General features: G+C 51.3%; 3 protein-coding genes across 3 annotated transcripts; 1 reads left to right on the top strand and 2 right to left on the bottom strand.

Moving 5' to 3' along the window:
- Positions 1-239: 239 nt before the first annotated feature.
- PMZ80_006203 (uncharacterized protein) lies at positions 240-1,160 on the top strand (the record flags this gene model as incomplete). Its single annotated transcript, XM_064874616.1, has 1 exon — positions 240-1,160. One exon carries the CDS (start codon positions 240-242, stop codon positions 1,158-1,160), a length of 921 nt encoding a protein of 306 aa, XP_064729016.1.
- Positions 1,161-2,521: 1,361 nt separating this feature from the next.
- PMZ80_006202 (uncharacterized protein) lies at positions 2,522-3,395 on the bottom strand (the record flags this gene model as incomplete). The annotated part of the gene is made up of 2 exons (XM_064874615.1): positions 2,522-2,902; positions 2,973-3,395. 2 exons carry the CDS (start codon positions 3,393-3,395, stop codon positions 2,522-2,524), a joined length of 804 nt encoding a protein of 267 aa, XP_064729015.1.
- An 808-nt stretch (positions 3,396-4,203) lies between these two features.
- On the bottom strand, positions 4,204-10,856 carry GLT1 (glutamate synthase [NADH]; the record flags this gene model as incomplete). Its single annotated transcript, XM_064874614.1, has 4 exons — positions 4,204-7,127; positions 7,180-10,533; positions 10,589-10,629; positions 10,678-10,856. The coding sequence occupies 4 exons, from the start codon at positions 10,854-10,856 to the stop codon at positions 4,204-4,206; spliced, it is 6,498 nt and encodes a 2,165-aa protein (XP_064729014.1).
- Positions 10,857-12,142: the final 1,286 nt, after the last annotated feature.

The following is a 12,142-nucleotide window of genomic DNA, read 5'->3' as shown; positions in this document are numbered from 1 at the left end:
GAATCACGTGCTGCGAAGCGTGGCTTCCCACTCTTCAAGCTGAGATTGTTTGCTTCGCACCTGCCATCGACTAAGCACCAATTTAGGCACCGCCTTCTGCTCTTCAAATGTCGCATTGCCTGGTTATCATCGGTACATGCTACCATCATATTTCTGTCATGAGATGATATTAGTTTATCGCGTATGTAGATCACAAACGACTAAAAGTCGGACGCCAGCATCGTCCGAAGGGCTACAACATGACCGGACTGGGCCTGAACCAATCAAAGTGGGCACCATCCTCGCAAAGGCTGACCAGTGCAGACTATCGACATCTGAAAGGCAGTATCTCTAACCCACACCTTGCGGCACCAACAGCCCGCAAGTCCTCAGGAGAGAAGCGACAGCTAGCCCAGCTCCAAGCATATCAACGTGCGTGGAAGTCACTAAGACGACTAAAATGGAAATCGACCACTCTACTCTTCTGCCACCACCGAGCACTCTCACAGCAGACAGACAACGTCATCAACGGCATCAACTTCCCAATCACTTCCGACACTGGGAAAGCGAATGCCGCCGAGATCATGTTCAAAGTCGACTTCTTCGAGTACTACGCCCTCCTAGAGATCGTCGTCGTTGCTCTACTAGCCTGCTTCGGCATGGTCATTAGTGCTGACCGTACCACCGGCGCCGTCCCCGTCCCCCTAATAGAGAAAGATCTGAACCGCAGCATACACTCCGATGCATACATCGACGAGAACAGCATCATTGGCGATTCTCATGCTTTCCATGGGTATGCGCATCGGTTCCATGCTAATGTTCTAGCTGCGCTTGATCGGCCTTCCAATCCTCTTCATCCTATTCTTGGCACTGGACGTGTGCGCCAGTACCTTGGCATCGCGAAGGAGTTTCGCAATCGGTGGAAAGAGGTTGAGCTGGAGTCCGCTGAGAATTCTGATCAGTTTGCTGGCCTGCATAACAGTTACCAAAAAATACTGGTCGACTTGAAGCTCGACGAAATGTTGGCCTCGCTCTTGGCTGCTCTTGAGGAGTCGAGGTCACTTGCTAGCCAATACCTAGCCTCGGTCTATGGATCTATCGAAGTTGACATGACAGGTGCTGACGACGAGAATGCGTGGGACGAGTCAGTGGTCATGGAAGACACAATGGACTGGGATTGAACGCTTGTTGTGCAATGCGGCAACCTCGATATCCTGCGAACCTTGATACGGGGTATTCCACGAAGTATGGGTTTCTATTGCATCAAGAGCCTTGAGATGGCATAACAAGGATTCTACGCCGCGCTTGTTCTCTCTCAGTTCTCTCGACTATCGTATTGCTAACCTAGACTGGCTGATGAAGCGAATCAGTGTTGACACTTAACGCTCCCAGCAGCCTGACACTAGAGACAGGGGTCGATTGCCTCAACATGCTAGAGACGTACATTGGGCTCGCATACAACGGCGACCACGATGCGTCCACATGGGAGCCTGGGAAGCACGACTGATGTAATTGTTCCTGCTTGACAGGAGTACAGATCTAATCTATCTCAGTACTCGAACAATAAGTTAATAACAGCCTCGTTGATCCTTCTCCATTTTTACACCTTCGCTACGAAGTACGGCCATCTCATCTCACTTGAGATCCTTCACAAGCTCATCTCCAACTTCTTGAACGCCACTCTGGATGCTCGAACGGTGAATGCGGCAAGAGCGGAGATCTGCTGCTACTGGATAGCAAGGACATTGGCAAGGAGCTTGACATCTATCTGCTCCCTGCAGCCTCTATGGATTCACCAAACCAATGTGCTGAAGACTTTTAGTGGCCATGTCCGCAGCCGGGCGCTCGTTGTGAAGCTGAAATGCAGATGACATCGCTTGAGGAGAATAGGAGCAAGTGTGACAATGTATAACGACTTTGACCTAAAGTATTTAACGCGCACCCCAGTCTTCCGCGCACTGTATGACTGGTTAGTAACAGTAGCGGGATTGGGCTTAGTATATGCCACCTGCTTCAGAGTACAGTAATATTAGCTCCCTTTTCTAGTAGTTACAGCGATAATAGCGTTGCTACTCTATAGTAGTACTATTCACAGCTAATACTATATTTAGTTCTCTTATTCTAATACCGTAACAGCAGCGGATTTAGGGATGAGTGTAAAATACGCCCGAAAGAAGGAAGGGGTGCGCATTAACTAAGTAGGTCAAAGAGGTTACCGGCATTCTATCTGTGCAGGGAAGTGTCGGTGAGCCTGTGCACACATGCCTGACTACAGGCTTCTTATATCATTCATGCTGTTCTACAAGCTCGCTCAAAGCAACGCCTTCTCAACCATGCTGGACATATTCCATTCGTACTCGAGTCATATCAAGTCTGCAGTGACCCGTCATCCCAACATCTTGCAGTTTCCCTGCTTGCACGCTCACCTCCCCGGCGTCTCCTCCGCAACCGCCCTCTTCCCCTCCTTCTCATCACTAACAGCCACCGCAGAGTGTCCCGAAGCCCTCCTCACCGTCCCAATCGCCATGCTATTCGAGGCTCCCTAACCCTCAATAGCCTGACTTCCACTCGTCGGTGTACCCCCTCCAACCCCACTACCTCCAGGCCCCTCCCTACCCACATTAACATCCGCCTCCCCCTCATGAGCCAGCACAACCCCAAGCTCATCCTTAAGAATCTCTGACAACGTCGTCCCATCCCTAAGATACGTCCACTTACCACCGCCCACATTCCCGTCATCGCCTACATCACCCTCCGCACCCTCCGTGTCCTGTTTACTGTCCATACCACCGCTCGGTCTAAGCACCCAATCGAATCGTTTCGGACCGGAGACAGGCGAAGAAAGCCAGATCTGTTTGTTCGGTGGTTGCTTGTTGAGGACGTATGTGCCCTTCGATGGGTGTGTAAGAGTCAACACTCCAGCCTGTGGTCACTTATTAGCACATCGTCTCTTCTTGCCTAAACAACAGCAGTAGTAGAGACTAGTAACATACACTAAACTCCACCTCCAACCCCTTCTGCGCATCCTGCTCAGCCACCTCATCCAACGTAAGCTGCAGCGTATTCATATACTGATCCGCAATCTCATGGTACTCTGCATCCGCCAGGTCTGCAGCCTCCAGTTTGCCGACATTATGCGCTTCTCGTTCCGGTGGTTGGGGATCCGACGTGTCAGGCGATAGCCCCTTCTGGAGAGGTCGATATGAGGTGAATGTTCGCGCAGTAGAATTCGACGTAACCATCCGTATCGTTTTTTGCACGAAGAACTGCTTTCTGAGCCAGGGGCCGTGTGTCCGACAGATTGGAACTGGGGTCTCTGGTTGAGATTTGCTCGAGCCTTGGATCCGTCGTATTGGTGCTCGCGAGGCAGCTTCTCTTACACCTGAGCGGGCTGAGACGGTGCTGAAGGCCTTCATGTTGATCTGATTGGTGAATTGACTGACTGCTATAATGAGAACGTGGAATCGCTGGCTTGACGATAGAAAAGGATGGAATTCAAAGATATGCGAACAACACAAGAGCGATAAATTGAGGAGGTATCTACAGTGATTTGTGCTTCTCGTTGTCTGGCAGCAGTCACGTTCGAGCTGTGTTGCAGCTTTTTGAATGACGCAGGTTGCGGAGAATAGTGGGAATGTTTAGCCGGATCTGAAAGAGCTCGATTGGCCTGTTCGGTAGCTCGTTGTCTCGGCAAAGACTGCCGCAACAGATAATGCATCACACCTGCAGTCGGTACAAATGAGAAGGGCCACGCTTCTACAGAACAGACATGGCTTACAAACGCTCAGCGAAGAGGCTCTCACGGAGCGATAAAGTCGTCAGACTAGGACCATTCACGAAAGTGGGATCTCTTCATGCCATTCGGTCAGAAATATTCATTTTCAAGTTCGCATTCCTCATAAACACATGTATACATGGTATCTTTGAGGCTCAAGCCCAAGGAGTTCCCAAAAGAGCCTTCCGCCTCCATGTCATGCTTCAAAACGGTCGTAAACCATGCTTCAAACCATTCTAGATATCCGTCTAGCCCAGAAACCATACGCTTCCATCATCAAAAGGGGGTATCTTGCACATGATATCCTTCGTGACGCTTCCATAAACAAATTCGCAGCTTAACCACCATTTTCACCCTTGTCTTGTTTGTAGCTTCGCGCTTTGATCAAGAGGGTCCTCAAGCTTCTTGATCATAGTCACTCTGCCGTTGCACGAAACAGTGCTATCTCCTCAAGCAGAGGCCTCAACAGCCTTAGCGTCGTTGGCCGAGATCTTGCCAGCGCCTTCCGCAGCATGAGCCATGTCGGCTTCCTTGTCAGACTTCTTCGGCACCTTCTCCCTCTTCACATTGTCTTTCGGCACGCACTCAGTCTGCGCCCGTCGTACGATACCACCAGTCACAGGCAGCAAGCTACCTTCATTCATCAAGTACGAGTCGACCTGTCTCGCGCACATTCTTCCTTCGTTGATACCCCAGACAATGAGTGACTGACCTCTTCGGCAATCTCCAGCAGCGAAGACACCTGGTACGTTGGTGTCGTAATTGCCCTTCGGAGTCTTGATGTTCTTTCGCGCGTCAAGCTCGATCTCACCTTCGAACAGTCGGTCATCGGGACCCAGGAAGCCCATAGAGAGCAGGACGAGATCAGCAGGGAAGAGTTGCTCGGATCCTTCGACAGGCTTCATGTCCCAACCACCTGTGCTCGTCTTGGTCCAGTTGACTCGTGCTGTCTCAATACCGGTCACCCGACCGTCTTCGGTAGTGAACTCCTTGGTCATGACACAGTACTCTCGTGGATCCTTACCATAGTGCTGCTTGACCTCGGTGTGCCCGTAGTCAACTCGGTAGATTCGTGGCCATTGCGGCCATGGGTTGTCACGGGCTCGCTCTGGTGGTGGCTGGGGCAGCAGCTCGAAATTGGTCACTGACTTGGCGCCGTGTCGGAGGGATGTACCGATGCAGTCATTACCAGTATCACCACCACCGATAACCACAACGTGCTTGTCCTTGGCTGAGATGTACTTGCCATCGTTCAGCTCAGAGTCGAGCAGCGACTTTGTGTTGGCGTGCAGGAATTCCATAGCAAAGTGGACGCCACTGGATTCTCGGTTCTTGATCTTGAGATCTCGCGCAACCTGAGCACCAGTCGCGATAACAACAGCATCGTTCGACTTTCGGAGAGATTCGAGTGTGACATCACCGCCAGGTCCGACCTGAACACCAGTGACCCATTTGACACCCTCAGCAGCCATGAAGTCGACTCTCCGCTGAACAATTCTCTTGTCAAGTTTCATGTTTGGGATACCGTACATGAGCAGTCCACCGACTCGGTCGGACTTCTCGTAGACTGTAACATCGTGGCCAGCTCGGTTGAGTTGGTCAGCAGCAGCCATACCTGAAGGCCCTGAACCAATGACAGCGATCTTCTTGCCGGTTCGCACCTCTGGTGGGTCTGGCACCATCCATCCCATCTCGAAGCCTTTATCAATGATGGCGCACTCAATAGACTTGATGCCGACTGGATCCTCATTGATGCCAAGGACACAAGCGCCCTCGCAAGGAGCAGGGCAAACACGACCAGTAAACTCTGGGAAGTTGTTGGTCATAAGCAGTCTGTTCAGTGCATCCTTCCACTCTGACTGAAAGACCAATTCGTTCCATTTTGGAATGATGTTGGAGATAGGGCACCCAGTATCAGACTGGCAGAAAGGTACACCACAGTCCATGCATCGAGCAGCTTGATACTTGAGCTCATCTTCGTTGAGTCGAGAAGAAAGCTCAGCCCAGTCCTTGGTTCTGGTCTTGGCTGATCGGTACTTCTCGCTTCGTCGGGTGTACTTCATGAAACCTCGAGTCTTGTCTAGAACAAGGTTAGATTTCTCTTTAGCCTTCTTAGCATCACCGTTGACACCTTCTTCGATATCGAGCATGTCGGCCTTCTTCGCCTCCTTGGCCTCCTTTTCGTGAGTGATTTCTCGCTGCCCTTGATGCAACTCACGTACGGCCTGGCCCGGAAGAATGGGTAGTGGATATTCAGCCTTCTTGGCCTCTGCGGCTGCCGCAGCCTGCTCCTGCAAGACCCGCTTGTAATCAACAGGCAGAACCTTGACAAACCGTGGCAGAGCACGGTTGAACTCGAGCAGGATTCTAGCAGCCAGCTCAGAGCCAGTGTAGTGGTGGTGATCCTCAATCATGCCTCGCAGGAAAGCGATCTCAGATGGATCGTCAACACCAGAGACTTCTACCATCTCCATGTTGACCTTGCTGTGGAAGTCCTGGTGCTTGTCGAACACATAAGCAATGCCACCAGACATACCAGCTGCAAAGTTTCGACCAGTGCTGCCGAGAATGACAACACGACCACCAGTCATGTATTCGCAACCGTGGTCACCAACACCTTCGACGACAGCGTTGGCACCGGAGTTTCTGACAGCAAATCGCTCAGCAGCAACACCTCTGAAGAAGCAGTCACCCATCGTGGCTCCGTAGAGACAGACGTTGCCAATGAGGATGTTCTCTTCGGCCTTGTATGTGGCTGCTCGTGGTGGATATATGATCAGACGACCACCAGATAGACCCTTTCCGACGTAGTCGTTGGCATCACCTTCGAGCTCGAGAGTCACACCAGGAGCCAGATAGGCACCGAATGATTGGCCAGCTGAACCTCGAATATTGGCGTGAATTGTGTCTTTCGGCAGACCTGCCTCGCCATAGCGCTTGCTGATGTGGTACGAAAGTGTTGCACCCAGAGCTCGGTCAGTGTTGACAATATCTGTTTCGATCCTGCATGGGAGACCCTTCTCAAGCGCCAATTCTGACTCTGCGAGGAGCTTGTTGTCCAGTCTAGTGTGCAGCTTGTGGTCTTGCTTTCGTACGTTGTATGTTGCAACACCTGGTCTGATAGAGTGTGCTGGAGTCAGAATAAGTGACAAATCGATGTTCACTGTCTTGGGGGTCCTGAGGTCCTCCCGAACTCGCAGAAGTTCTGCTCGCCCAACCATCTCATTGATGGTTCTGAATCCAAGCTTAGCCATGATGGCTCTGAGCTCGTTCGAGATGTAGTAGAAGAAGTTGATGACATGCTCAGGAGTACCCTGAAATTTCTTTCTGAGTATCGGGTCCTGGGTGGCAATACCAACAGGGCATGTGTTCACTGTGATGTAGGTTAGCATATGAACAAATCATCGGAGGGCAGGCAAACATACAATGGCACTTTCTCATCATGATGCAGCCCATGGCGATCAATGGTGTCGTGGCAAACCCCCACTCTTCAGCACCAAGCAGACAAGCAATAGCCACATCACGACCGGTTCGAATTTGACCATCAGTCTGCACAATGACTCGCCCTCTCAGATCATTGAGCACAAGGGTCTGGTGAGTCTCGGCGAGACCCAACTCCCAAGGAAGACCGGCATATTTGATACCAGTCCATCGAGAAGCACCGGTACCACCATCATGACCGGAGATCAAGATGTGATCTGCCTTGGCTTTGGCGACACCAGCTGCGACAATACCAACACCGACTTCGGAGACTAGCTTGACGGAGACGCGAGATCTTGGGTTGGAGCACTTGAGATCGTAGATCAATTGTTTCAGATCTTCGATCGAGTAGATATCGTGATGTGGAGGAGGCGAGATAAGACCGACTCCTGGGGTTGAGTGTCGGGTCCGTGCGATAGGTCCTGAGACTTTGTGACCTGGGAGTTCACCACCCTCGCCAGGCTTAGCACCTTGAGCCATCTTGATTTGCAGCTCATCAGCATCGGCAAGGTAGTTAGATGTAACACCGAACCGTCCAGAAGCAATCTGCTTGATAGCAGAGCGCATCGAGTCGTTGTTTTCCATCTTCAGAGATCGTTCTGGATCCTCGCCACCCTCACCAGTGTTGGACTTGCCACCAAGACGGTTCATGGCAACGGCCAAAGTTGAGTGGGACTCCATCGAAATAGAGCCGTAGGACATGGCACCTGTTACGAACCTCCGGACAATCTCAGTCCATGGCTCAACTTGGTCGATTGGAACTGGTTGTCTTTGCTCGAAGTCGAAGTCGAGCAAGCCTCGAAGTGTGCAGTTCTTGATCGACTCGTACTCAGAAAGCGAGTAGGCCTCGTATGACTTATCGTTCTTTGTGCGCACAGCATCCTGTATATTGGCAATGCTGGTCGGGTCGTTAATATGCGGCTCGCCACCATCTCGCCAGTGGTACTCGCCGGACTCTGGCAGTCCTGGGATGGGCCTCATATGTCGTGATGGGAAACCCTTCTCGTGCAGAGCGAAAGCATCCTGAGCGATGCCTTCAAACGTAACACCTCTGATACGCGTGGCTGTACCAGCGAAGCATCTATCGACGACGGTGTCGTCAACACCCAAAGCCTCGAAGATCTGGGCGCCCTTGTAGGATTGAAGGGTAGAGATACCCATCTTGCTCATAACCTTCAGAATGCCACCATCGCAAGACGATTTATAGTTCGCAATAACCTCCTCATTGGAGAGCTTCTTTTTGATCAAACCCTGTCGGTTGAGCTTGAGAATACACTCCATAGCCAGGTACGGGTTGATGGCATCGGCACCGTAGCCAACGAGCACACTCATGTGGTGCACCTCACGAGCCTCAGCAGATTCGAGGATCAGGGCAACCCTTGATCTCCACTTGTTTCGAACCAAGTGGTGGTGGACAAGACCTGTGGCTAGAAGAGTAGGTACCGCGACACGCTCCGGACCGGTAGCGCGATCGCTCAGGATGATGATTCTGTCTCCGTTGTCAATAGCAGTGGTTGCCTCTTCGGTAATCACATCTAGAGCGTCCATGAAGCCATCGACACCAGACCACTTGTCAAAAGTGATGTCGATGGTCCTAGCAGTCCATTCCTTGTGGACCTTGTGCATATTCTTGATCGCGTTAAAGCTCTCAATTTCCAGTATCGGCGAAGGCATGAGCAATCGGCCACACTGAGATGCATCCATCTCCAGGAGATTGCCTTGAGGACCAACGTAACACTCCAAAGACATAACAATTGCCTCACGGATAGGATCGATTGGAGGATTTGTGACCTGGGCGAACAACTGTCGGAAATATTCATAAAGCAATCTCGGCTGTTGAGCTAGACATGCAAGAGGAGTGTCGTTACCCATGGAGCCTAATGCTTCTTTGGAATCGGCGGCCATGGGACCAAGCAGAAGCGAGACTTGCTCGGCAGAATAGCCATAAGCACGTAGCAGAGGGTCCTCCTGAATGGAATGCTCGGAAAGTGTGTAGCCAAGGTCCTGCTTCGCAGACATTTCCTCAACGACGTTTGGCAGCTTGAGCAAGTGCTTGTCAAGCCACTGTTGGAACGGCTGTCTTGTAGCAACCTGGTGCTTCAGTTCTGAATCGTCGATGATTCGACCAGCCTGCGTGTCGACAAGCAACATCTTTCCGGGCTGCAGTCGACCCTTTTGAATGACTCTTTCAGGCTCAATGGCAATTGTGCCGACTTCAGAGGCGCAGATTATCCGATCATCGTCTGTAACATAGAATCTGCAAGGTCTGAGACCGTTTCGGTCAAGATTGGCACCGCAGTACCGACCATCAGCAAAAGTGAAGAGCGCAGGACCGTCCCAAGGCTCCATCAAGCAAGCGGCATATTCATAGAAAGCCTTTTTCTCAGCGTCCATCGCCTGGTTGCCTTGCCATGCTTCTGGAACCATCATCATGACAGCTTCAGGTAGAGACATGACTCGGTTCATGACGAGAAGCTCGAGCACGTTATCGAAAGCAGCTGAATCAGAGCCACCATCTTCCACGATCGGGAAGAGCCTCTCCAATTCTTCAGCAAAAAGGTCGGACTTGAGTACACCTTCTCTTGCTCTCTGCCAGTTCTTGTTTCCCCGCAGAGTGTTGATTTCACCATTGTGAGCAAGCCACCTCAGCGGCTGCGATCGGTCCCAGGACGGGAATGTGTTGGTACTGAACCGGGAGTGGACGAGCGCAAAGTGACCTTCGTAGTCTACAGACACCAGATCGTGGTAGTACTGGTAGACCTGCACGGGCGCGAGTTGACCTTTGTAGACAATATTTCTATTGCTGAGGGAGCAAACATAGAACCACGGCTTCCACCGTACATCGTGAGAGATTGTCTTTCTGAGCACATATAGCTGCCTCTCGAACTCCAGCTCGTTGAATGACTCAGGGTCTGTGTTCTCTGGCTTGCTACCACTGCCGTAGGCGGATTCTAGCACCACGAAGGGCTGCAGTACAATTGGCTCTCTTGATTGTGCGGCAGGTCCAAGCAGTGTAGAGTCTCTGGGTACTTCTCGCCACCCCAGGGTCCGCAAACCCAGCTCTTTGGCAGTCTCCTCGAAAGCAGTGGTCGCTTGCTTTAGCATCTCGGTGTCGGGCTTGAAGAAGAGATTTCCGGCGGCATATTGTCCTTGAGGAGGAAGTTCAATGCCGACTTCTCGGGCGAAATTCTTAATGAAAAACTTGTGTGGGATGGAGGTCATGACACCGGCGCCGTCACCGTCTCGTGCATCAGACCCGACGGCACCTCTGTGTGTCATGTTACATAGTAGATTTCGTGCTAAATCAGATGTTAGCTCATTGTTGTCCTCTGAGTTTTGCCACAGATCACTTACCATCGCTAACGATCTTGTGGCTCGGCTTGCCTTTGATATTGCTGGATCCTGATTAGCTCGGGCTCGACATGTGCAAATATGATACATACGCAGCAAAGCCTACACCACAGGCATCCTTCTCGAGACTGGGGTCATAGAGACCCTGCTTCTCGGGCAACGCCCCTCCCCAGCCATAGCCCTTCTCGGGCACGTACGGAGTGTACTCTTCCTTTTGTTCGACCTCGCCGTTGTTCGTGACTTGTGCGGCTTCCTCCACGACCAGACCCATTCTATCGTCGACTTGCGACGCTTGAAACAGATAGATTGGAGGTTAAAAGGAATGCGGGTGGCAAGCTCTCTCTATTGCTGCCGTGGTTGTCTATCAAACAGCTGAGGGAGGCTGTTATGGCAGGTGGGAATGATAGGTGGCAAGAGGTGTGAGGAAGGAAGAATAATTTATTTTTTCTTCAAGCAAGCACAATGTGAGCCGGTGATTAGCACGGGGCGACTTCCTTCTCTAGTGCTGCGGCAAGAACAACACAGTCACTACTACTTCAGTACCACTGTGTTCTGTGTACAGAAAGAAATTGCTACATGTGGGGTGAATAGATGGTCTACTAGCGCGTCGCAGAAGCATGTGGTACCGGCTGGCAAATCGCAAGCAAGAGAATGCAAGCAAGCTCGCCCAGACCTGGCCGTCTATGGAGCACCGGTCAGTCATCGACTTTCGAGCTCATCTGTGGCAGGAAGTTGAACCTCACCGGCAAAAAGAGTTGACCTGCCGGGCATCATGTCCTTCCGAAAAGTACTCCATGGGCAGATGGGAGCAGCGCACAGCGTATCCTCTCCCAAAAGCGACGAACGACTGAGCTATGAAACCACCAATAGAGAAGCTCACTTCATGGATAAGCATATCGTTAGATGCTCGGAGAAGTACTAAATCTTGCCCTAACGGCTGCTTGTGCGGGTTCATGCAGAGGGTCGTGGCTCGTCATTATGCATCTGAGATGTGAAAGCATCGGCACTGATAAGGCTCAAAAGACCAATCAGAGTGAAGATTATCGGTAAAGTGCTTCGAATACATTTCGTCCTTGAATGCCTGACTGAGGTTCCGAGGCCAACTTGAAGCTCTGTCAGCCATCTACCTTTTCTCGCTTCTCTTGGGCTTTGACACTCAACTTCTTCTGTGTCATGGTTTTTCCTTCCTCAGCTGACAGCTGTGCTCTCCTCTGCATCCGAGCCTCCACTCAGCAATTCCAGTGAAGCAGGAAATTGACATGTGAAAATTGAACCTGCCTCGGGAGTCCGGTTGATTTTCGTGGCATTTGGCCGCTGAGGATTCTTACAGATCAAGTCGATGAGGTCAAGAAGATATAGACGGCGATCAGACACTGTAAGCAGTCTTGCAAGTACATTATAAGGCTCAATGACGAGGCTTTGTGTGAGCTGTTGCACGATAGTATTGGACAACAGTCAGAGTGCTACTGGGGCCAAGGAACGATCTACAGCGGGAGGCTGAAAAGGCTGGTGGTGATCCTCCTCGATCGACTTCCACAGTCAACAGATTATTACTGC

This window comes from Knufia obscura, assembly GCF_036327395.1.
Source record: "Knufia obscura strain CCFEE 5817 isolate CBS 148926 chromosome Unknown scaffold_7, whole genome shotgun sequence".
NCBI lineage: Eukaryota > Fungi > Ascomycota > Eurotiomycetes > Chaetothyriales > Trichomeriaceae > Knufia > Knufia obscura.
This window is presented reverse-complemented; position numbering and strand designations above follow the sequence as displayed.